The sequence below is a fragment of the Phoenix dactylifera genome, chromosome 8 (genome assembly GCF_051530095.1).
Source record: "Phoenix dactylifera cultivar Ajwa chromosome 8, Ajwa_hap1_PhDact_Kaust_v1.1, whole genome shotgun sequence".
Lineage (NCBI taxonomy): Eukaryota > Viridiplantae > Streptophyta > Magnoliopsida > Arecales > Arecaceae > Phoenix > Phoenix dactylifera.
In genome coordinates this window covers 11,555,536-11,565,575 of record NC_143197.1, presented here as the reverse complement: position 1 = coordinate 11,565,575, position 10,040 = coordinate 11,555,536, and the positions used below count along the sequence as shown (strand labels likewise).

The window sequence follows — 10,040 nt, the reverse complement described above, 5'->3', positions numbered from 1 at the left end:
GACTACACCGACCTGAACAAGGCGTGCCCCAAGGATAGCTTTCCGCTTCCACGGATAGACCAACTGGTCGACGCGACTTCCGGATATCAGCTACTGTCTTTTATGGACGCCTTCTCCGGCTACAACCAAATAATGATGGCTCCACAGGACGAGGAGAAAACTGCCTTCATAACAGACCGGGGGCTGTACTGTTACAAGGTAATGCCCTTCGGTCTGAAGAACGCTGGCGCCACTTACCAGCGCCTCGTCAATAAAATCTTCAAGGAGCAGATCGGCCGGAATATGGAGGTGTACGTGGACGATATGCTGGTAAAAAGCCGCCATGCAGACCAGCACATTGCAGATCTGGAGGAGACTTTCACCACCTTGCGAAAGTTTCGCATGAAGCTAAACCCAGCGAAGTGCGCTTTTGGTGCTTCGGCCGGGAGGTTCCTCGGTTTCATTGTCAACCAGCGCGGGATCGAGGCCAACCCGGACAAGATCAAAGCCATCCAAGATATGTCCCCTCCGACCAAAGTGAAGGAGGTTCAGGAGCTCGCTGGAAGGGTCGCCGCGCTCGGACGATTTGTGGCAAAGTCGGCCGAACGCTGCCAACCATTCTTCAAGGTGTTGAAGCGCCCAAAAGACTTCCTCTGGACGGCCGAATGCCATGCGGCGTTCGACCAGCTCAAGGAGTACATGGCGTCTCCTCCCCTGCTGTCCAAGCCGCAAGAGGGGGAGATGCTCTACCTTTACCTGGCGGTCTCCCCAACCGCAGTCAGCGCAGTACTGGTTCGGGAAGAGGCAAGACTTCAGAAGCCTGTATACTACATCAGCCGAGTCCTCCGGGATGCCGAGACGCGGTACACGAAGGCTGAGAAAATCGCCTTCGCGCTGCTGACTGCGACCAGGAGGCTTCGCCCCTATTTCCAGGCTCATTCTGTCACCCTTTTGACCGATCAACCACTGCGGCAGATTCTCAGCAATCCAGAGAATGCGGGACGGCTGGTGAAGTGGGCAGTAGAACTTGGTGAGTTCGACATCCGCTACCAGCCCCGACCAGCCATCAAGGCCCAGGTACTCGCGGACTTTCTCGCTGAGTGCACTGTGCAGGAGGCGGAACCTAAGCCGCCGGAGACACCCAGCCTCGATCTCCCGATCTGGACGCTCCACATTGACGGGTCGTCGAACCCTGAAGGTGGAGGGGCTGGGCTGGTCCTCACCAATCCCGATGGAGTGATAGCCGAGTATGCCTTGAGGTTCGGATTTCCAGTGACCAACAATGAGGCGGAGTACGAGGCCCTAGTCGCGGGACTCAAACTCGCCAAGGAGCTCGGCATCCGGCGTCTGAAAGTCTTCACCGACTCCCAGCTGGTGGTCGGGCAGGTTCGAGGGGAGTTCGAGGCGCGGAGCCCGACCATGCAGAGCTACGTCCGGAAGGTGCAAACACTCATTCCCGACCTCGGCAGTGTTGACATTCAGCAGGTCCCGAGGAGCGAAAATGCCAGGGCCGACAGGTTGTCCCGCCTAGTGGACGCAGACGCGCACAACTTGTTGAGGGCAATCTACCTGGAGACCCTGGATGCCCCGAGCATTGACGGGGCTGGAGCGGTGATGGCAATTGATCCGGAGCTGTCTTGGATGGACCCGCTCGTCGCCTACCTCGCCGAAGGAATCCTCCCTGAAGACGAAGATCAGGCCCGGCGGCTTGTAAAGAAGTCCGCCCACTACGTACTTTATGAAGGGAGGCTGTATCGAACCTCGTTTACCGCCCCCCTCTTAAGGTGCCTCCGCCCCGCGGAAGCGGCCTACGCCCTCGGCGAAGTCCACGAAGGCATCTGCGGATCGCACTTGGGGGCTAGGTCCTTGGCGCATAAGATCATGAGGCAAGGCTACTATTGGCCGACCTTGATGGAGGACTCGAAGGACCACGTGCGGAAATGCGACGCCTGCCAGCGCCACGCCAACGTCCAGAGAGTCCCCTCTGTCCCCTTGGCGCCAATCACCGCGCCCTGGCCCTTCGCACAATGGGGGATGGATATCCTCGGACCATTCCCCGTCGCTTCGGCCCAGCGGAAATTTTTGATTGTCGCCATCGACTACTTCACCAAGTGGGTGGAGGCAGAGCCACTGGCCACCATCACGGAGGCACAAGTCCGGAAGTTCGTGAAGAAGAACATCATTGTCCGATTTGGAGTACCTCGGGTCCTCATCTCGGATAACGGTCGACAGTTTGATAACAAGCACTTCCGGAACTTCTGCGAGGAATTTGGGATCGAGCATCGGTTCACATCCGTGTCGCATCCCCAAACCAACGGCGAGGCCGAGGTCACAAATCGGACAATCCTCCAAGGTATCAAAGCGCGGATCGGCCGGACGGGGCAAGCTTGGGTCGAGGAACTCGAGAATGTCCTTTGGGCGTATCGGACCACACAACGGACTCCTACTGGAGAGACGCCTTTCAGCCTAACCTATGGCACGGAAGCCGTTGCCCCCGTGGAGCTCGGACTCCCCTCGCCTCGGGTGGCCGCGCACCGACCCGAGGCCAATTCAGAGCAACTCCGAGGGAACTTGGATCTCTTGGAAGAGGCAAGGGAAATGGCTCAGGTACGGATGGCAATGTATCAGCAGAGGGTGGCCCGATATTACAACTCCAAAGTCCGACCGAAGCTTTTCAGAATTGGAGATCTGGTGCTGAGGCGAGCTAAGGCATCTCAACCTACGGAAGGTGGGAAGCTAGCGCCAAATTGGGAAGGCCCGTATAAAGTTCGTTGGGTAAACCGACCTGGCTCCTACCAGTTGGAAGCCCTAGATGGCCGAGAAATTCCAAGGGGCTGGAATTCCGCTAACCTGCGGATGTATTACCAGTAGAACAACAAGGCCAGAAAGACAATTTAAAAAGGTGCAATACTTTTCATTTCAATAATTTCTGGTTACAGTGGCGTGCTCGTGTGATTACAAGGAATTCCCAGAGGGGAATTAGGGAGTAAAGAAAGTAAAGAAGAGGTGGGGACCCAAACCCTCAACCCAGGGCGGCTGCAGTCCCACCAGAAGTGGGTGCTTCTAACCGGAGGCGCCATCCAACACCTCACCAAAAAGAGGAGGAGCCGCCGCAGAAGAAGCTCCCGCTGCCCCCAGGGGAACGCCGCCTCCAAAGGATATTCCCATCTTCCCCAGTGGTAGGAAAGAGAAGGGATTCGAGGGGGAAGAGTATATGGAGGCGCGGTCCCGGATTGAGCGTCCGGCGCAGAGCTCAACCGGGAGGCTGAACTTCAAGGAGGGGAGATGTGATCCCGGATGAAACGCCTAGAGCGGAGTTCCGCCGGGGAGACCCTCCTTGTTGATCCCAGATGAAACGGCTAGTTGGCTGAAGTTGTAAGGGGAGCGCCTCCCCTTTCCTTCGACAGGAGTCTCTCAGTCATATGCCAAGGAGGAGGTCCGCGATCCATGGCAACCTGCAGCTCCGGCTTAGCAAATTCCATCGTACCTGCACCTGTATTTATAGCCAAGCTGCGGCCCCCTGGTAGTTCCGATACGGGTGGCTCCAATAAATGCAGGCGCACTGAATCCGGAGCCGTACCGGCTCCCGAGGCGTATCTCCCCGCGATTTCCTAAGCGTCATTCTTCTTAAATCGCATTCTTTGTGCAGGACGATCCGGGTGACGTATACCCCTAGGTCCACGTGTCTCCGCTCGCGCCCAGGCCGCATCCTCCTCGAAGAACCCGCGTATCGCGGCCGCTCAACTAACACTCCTCACCAGCAGCAACTGGCGATCCGATTTCCCAGGTAACGCATTAATTAGCGTTTAATACCTTTCTCGTGTTCCCCCCAGGCAACGCTTGGAGGAGAGGAGAAACACGGTCGCGGCTGGGCACAGAGAAACCCCGATGGGCGGCGAGCGACAAGTGGCCGACCAACGAGTGGAATTTCCCTGAGGCTTGACAACCCTCAGATGCCTGGCTAACCCGATGATCATCCCGGGAGCAGACTAGCCGGAAGCCCCGACCGGTCGCCTCGGCTTGCGCCAGCCTTGGCCGACCAACGAGCGGAATTTCCCTGAGGCTTGACAACCCTCAGATGCCTGGCTAACCCGATGATCATCCCGGGAGCAGACTAGCCGGAAGCCCCGACCGGTCGCCTCGGCTTGCGCCAGCCTTGGCCGACCAACGAGCGGAATTTTCCTGAGGCTTGACAACCCTCAGATGCCTGGCTAACCCGATGATCATCCCGGGAGCAGACTAGCCGGAAGCCCCGACCGGTCGCCTCGGCTTGCGCCAGCCTAGGCCGACCAACGAGTGGAATCTCCCGAGGCTCGGGCCTCGGATGCCTGGCTAACCCGATGATCATCCCGGGAGCAGACTAGCCGGAAGCCCCGACCGGTCGCCTCGGCTTGCGCCAGCCTTGGCCGACCAACGAGCGGAATCTCCCGAGGCTCGGGCCTCGGATGCCTGGCTAACCCGATGATCATCCCGGGAGCAGACTAGCCGGAAGCCCCGACCGGTCGCCTCGGCTTGCGCCAGCCTAGGCCGACCAACGAGTGGAATCTCCCGAGGCTCGGCCCTCGGATGCCTGGCTAACCCGATGATCATCCCGGGAGCAGACTAGCCGGAAGCCCCGACCGGTCGCCTCGGCTTGCGCCAGCCTTGGCCGACCAACGAGTGGAATCTCCCGAGGCTCGGCCCTCGGATGCCTGGCTAACCCGATGATCATCCCGGGAGCAGACTAGCCGGAAGCCCCGACCGGTCGCCTCGGCTTGCGCCAGCCTTGGCCGACCAACGAGCGGAATTTCCCTGAGGCTTGACAACCCTCAGATGCCTGGCTAACCCGATGATCATCCCGGGAGCAGACTAGCCGGAAGCCCCGACCGGTCGCCTCGGCTTGCGCCAGCCTAGGCCGACCAACGAGTGGAATCTCCCGAGGCTCGGCCCTCGGATGCCTGGCTAACCCGATGATCATCCCGGGAGCAGACTAGCCGGAAGCCCCGACCGGTCGCCTCGGCTTGCGCCAGCCTAGGCCGACCAACGAGTGGAATCTCCCGAGGCTCGGCCCTCGGATGCCTGGCTAACCCGATGATCATCCCGGGAGCAGACTAGCCGGAAGCCCCGACCGGTCGCCTCGGCTTGCGCCAGCCTAGGCCGACCAACGAGTGGAATCTCCCGAGGCTCGGCCCTCGGATGCCTGGCTAACCCGATGATCATCCCGGGAGCAGACTAGCCGGAAGCCCCGACCGGTCGCCTCGGCTTGCGCCAGCCTTGGCCGACCAACGAGTGGAATCTCCCGAGGCTCGGCCCTCGGATGCCTGGCTAACCCGATGATCATCCCGGGAGCAGACTAGCCGGAAGCCCCGACCGGTCGCCTCGGCTTGCGCCAGCCTTGGCCGACCAACGAGCGGAATTTCCCTGAGGCTTGACAACCCTCAGATGCCTGGCTAACCCGATGATCATCCCGGGAGCAGACTAGCCGGAAGCCCCGACCGGTCGCCTCGGCTTGCGCCAGCCTTGGCCGACCAACGAGTGGAATTTCCCTGAGGCTTGACAACCCTCAGATGCCTGGCTAACCCGATGATCATCCCGGGAGCAGACTAGCCGGAAGCCCCGACCGGTCGCCTCGGCTTGCGCCAGCCTTGGCCGACCAACGAGCGGAATTTCCCTGAGGCTTGACAACCCTCAGATGCCTGGCTAACCCGATGATCATCCCGGGAGCAGACTAGCCGGAAGCCCCGACCGGTCGCCTCGGCTTGCGCCAGCCTTGGCCGACCAACGAGTGGAATCTCCCGAGGCTCGGGCCTCGGATGCCTGGCTAACCCGATGATCATCCCGGGAGCAGACTAGCCGGAAGCCCCGACCGGTCGCCTCGGCTTGCGCCAGCCTTGGCCGACCAACGAGCGGAATTTCCCTGAGGCTTGACAACCCTCAGATGCCTGGCTAACCCGATGATCATCCCGGGAGCAGACTAGCCGGAAGCCCCGACCGGTCGCCTCGGCTTGCGCCAGCCTTGGCCGACCAACGAGTGGAATCTCCCGAGGCTCGGGCCTCGGATGCCTGGCTAACCCGATGATCATCCCGGGAGCAGACTAGCCGGAAGCCCCGACCGGTCGCTTCGGCTTGCGCCAGCCTTGGTCGACCAGCGAGCGGAAGAATTTCCTGAGGCCTAACCCTCGGATGCCTGGCTTAGCGCCGGAAGAGTTTCCTGAGGCCTAACCCTCGGATGCCTGGCTTAGCGCCGGAAGAATTTCCTGAGGCCTAACCCTCGGATGCCTGGCTCAGCGCCGGAAGAGTTTCCTGAGGCCTAACCCTCGGATGCCTGGCTTAGCGCCGGAAGAACTTCCTGAGGCCTAACCCTCGGATGCCTGGCTCAGCGCCGGAAGAGTTTCCTGAGGCCTAACCCTCGGATGCCTGGCTTAGCGCCGGAAGAATTTCCTGAGGCCTAACCCTCAGATGCCTGGCTTAGCGCCGGAAGAGTTTCCTGAGGCCTAACCCTCGGATGCCTGGCCTAGCGCCGGAAGAGTTTCCTGAGGCCTAACCCTCGGATGCCTGGCTTAGCGCCGGAAGAATTTCCTGAGGCCTAACCCTCGGATGCCTGGCTTAGCGCCGGAAGAGTTTCCTGAGGCCTAACCCTCGGATGCCTGGCCTAGCGCCGGAAGAGTTTCCTGAGGCCTAACCCTCGGATGCCTGGCTCAGCGCCGGAAGAGTTTCCTGAGGCCTAACCCTCGGATGCCTGGCTCAGCGCCGGAAGAGTTTCCTGAGGCCTAACCCTCGGATGCCTGGCTTAGCGCCGGAAGAATTTCCTGAGGCCTAACCCTCGGATGCCTGGCTTAGCGCCGGAAGAATTTCCTGAGGCCTAACCCTCGGATGCCTGGCTTAGCGCCGGAAGAGTTTCCTGAGGTTTAACCCTCGGATGCCTGGCCTAGTGCCGGAAGAACTTCGGGAATCAAAAGTCAGCAAGAAGCAACCAAGAGCTAAAAAAAAAAGAGGACGAGGGCGAGATGAAGAAATATTCAACGTGCATTAATTTTCAGGGCCGAGGCCCATACAATTGGGCAAAACGCCGACATACAAAAATAAAAAAGACAATGGAAGGTACAAGAGGTCAGCTTGGAGGAACTCCCGAGTCGGGAACGCCGGGCTCGTCTGCGGGAGGTAGGGAAGCAGCAGGAGAACCAGCAGGCGATGGCGTCGGAGAGGAGTCCAGGAGGGAGATCTCGCTCAGGTCAACTTCGGAATACTTAGCCGACACCCTTGCCAGGCCCTCCTCGAAGCCCAAGGTGAAGGCTTCGGCCCCCGCGTCCGACGCGTCATGGACAAACTCGTCAGACTGGCGATAGGTCCGCACTGCCTCCGACATATCATGGGCGAACTCGGCGGACTGGCGATAAGCCTCTACCGCCTGACGCCCGATTTCCGCCCTCTTCTCGGCCAGCTCCGCCTCAGCTCGCTCCATAATCTGAGCCTTGGCCTCCAAGACCTTCGCCACAATCCGGCCTTCGGCCTCAGAGGAGACCCTCAGCAGATCAGCCTGAGCCTCTTTATGCTTCGCCTCGGTAGCAACCCGAGCGGCCTCGGCTTCCTTCAGGCGCGAACGGAGCTCTTGGACGTCCGTGCATGACTTCTCCAGGGCTGACTCCAGTTCGCCTAGTTTGGCTTCAAAAGAGCGGATTCGGTCGCAGGCGTTGTCGGCAGACCGCTGGGCCTTCTCCCACCGCTCTCGATAGTCCGCGATCTTCCGGGACTGCTTTTCAGCCCGTTCCTCCGCCTTCTTGACCCTGCTTTCGAGGCCCGAGGCGGCTTTGAGTTGCTCCCGAGCCTCTGACAGTTGCTCCTCCAGGGCGGCGAAGCCGAGTGCCCGCTCTTCGGCCTCCCGGAGCCTCGCCTCGAGGTCCCCGGTCGTCCTGCCTGCCGCAGCCCGGCCTCCCTCTTCCATTGCTTTCAGCCGGTCCTCGGCCTTCGCCAAAAGCCCCGCCTGTTCCTTGTAGCACTCCTCCAGACGGATCATGTACTGGGCGAGCTAAGAAATAGGAAAAATAAGGGAGTCAGGCGGAGAACAACAGAGCCAATAAATGGTGAAAGACGGCCAGAAGAACACTCACCGACATAAGACAGACGCAGCTGGCGGCCCCAACGTCAGAGACATCCAACTCCCGGACCCGCCGACGGTCCTTCTCCAGCAACACTGTTTCGATGAGATTTCGGGCGCGATCGGTAGTGAAGGCAGACCCCGATTTCTCCCCGGAGCCGGATGGTGGTTCTGCAGCCTTACCCTTATCCATCGCCTGGGGAAGAGTCCGACTGATCGCGCTCGGGGCGGGGGTCGCCCCAGGAATTGATAGGGTCCCGCTCGGCCGGGGCCTCGGCGCGTCCCTCCTCGAGTCATCAGGAGCCGACCGAGTCGAAGGCCGGGTCGGGGACCGATCACGTCCGACCCGTCCGTCTTGAGCAGGCTCAGGTGGCACCTCCGGAGTAGCGGCAACCTTACCACCGGAGGGCTGGTACAGCGTCAGCTGCCGGTCGGTGCCCACGACATCTCCCTGACCGGTGGGCCCGGACTCGTCGGTCGGCATCGGAGGTATCTCCTTACGGGACTTCTTCGCCGGTGGGGCCCCGCTCGGAAGAGCTCGTTTCCTCCTCCGGACTGCTTCCAGCAGGGACGCCCTACCAACAGCCTTCGACTTCACCGACCGCATGACGTCGTCGACCTCTGCAAGAAGGACGGGATGGTCAGGGACTGAGAAACCGAAAGGAAGAAGGAACGAAAGAGAAGAAAAGAGCTAAAGAAACGATGGCGGACTCACGGTCGGTGGGGACCGAGCTCAAACCGACGTTCACCAAGGTATCCTCAGAAATGAGGCGGCCCACCGGGGGAAGCTGGCCCTCGGCGACCAACCCCTTCAAGGCGGCGACGCCCTCGGATTCCTCCCTCGACAACTTCGACAGGCCAATTGGGGACTTCACCGGCGTCCCCCAGATTGCCCTGATTTCCCAGGAGGGGTCTGCATCAACGAAAAAGAAGTGCTCCTTCCAGTGGTGAATGGAGGTAGGACCCTCCTTGACAAGGCCGCACCCTCGCCGCGCTGCGAAGCACCACCACCCTTTGTCCTGGGGGTGGCCGCTCAGGCCGTAGAGCTCCCAGAAAACGTTCAAGGTGGCGGGAATCGCATGCAAGCGACAGAGAACCTGGAAGACCGTCAGAGCACGCCACGAGTTCGGCACCAGTTGCGTCGGTGCCATTCCTAAACCCCGGAGCACCTGTAAGACTAGGTCTGAAGGGGGAAAGCGGAACCCGGCTTGGAGGATGCCCTCATTGATGGCGATCTTCCCTCGGGGAGGATGAGACATCCTCTCCTCAGGCCCTGGGAGCGTGACATTGCAGGCCTCGGGAAGGTGGTACCGAGCCACAAATCCGTCTAAGTCCTCGGCGACCAGTTTTGACTTGATGCTATCTGCTCCCACTTCGCCCATCCCTAATGGCCAATCTACGGTCAGGACGGGGTCAAGAAGGAGGGAAAGGCCGGAACGACTGGGGTGCACTAGTACAAAAAGAAAAAGTATGAAGAGCTCAAAGTAGAAGAGTGGGAAACTCACTTGAAGAGGAGGAAGAACGGCTCCGAGAGCGTCAAAGGAAAAGCAAGCGAACGTTTCGGCGGCAACAATGGTAGCGCAAAGGAGAAACTCGAAAATGTCCGTAAAGAAAAAGACGGACGGGGGAGGGCCCCCGATTAAATAGGCGAAAGGGCAAGTGACACCTCGATGACGCCAGAAGACGCCTGGCCGCCGAAGGGTCGCTCGCACCCCAAAGGCGAATCGACACCATTAAGGAAGGATGTCCGCCGAAATCCTCAGGTTGCCAGGTCAGCAGCAACCGCCATACGCCATAAAGAAGGCGGGAAGCTTGAAGCGCGCGCGCCTCTCCGAAGGATGGCGGCAATCTCGAAACATCACTCCCTTCACCTGTTCCCCTTCTGGTTCCAGGCTCGGAAGTGGGGGGCTACTGTTATGGGGGAATTGAGCCGCCATGCCCCACGTGATCGGCACGCGTATCCAGGAAAGCTACAGCTGCCCTATGA

General features: G+C 60.2%; 1 protein-coding gene across 1 annotated transcript; it reads right to left on the bottom strand.

Annotated features, from left to right (window-relative positions):
• Positions 1 to 6,966: 6,966 nt before the first annotated feature.
• LOC149752970 (uncharacterized) lies at positions 6,967 to 9,435 on the bottom strand. The gene is made up of 2 exons (XM_089924773.1): positions 8,769 to 9,435; positions 6,967 to 8,674 (listed from the first exon to the last, which is right to left on the bottom strand). Exons 1-2 carry the CDS (start codon positions 9,433 to 9,435, stop codon positions 8,010 to 8,012), a joined length of 1,332 nt encoding a protein of 443 aa, XP_089780899.1. The 3' UTR covers positions 6,967 to 8,009.
• Positions 9,436 to 10,040: the final 605 nt, after the last annotated feature.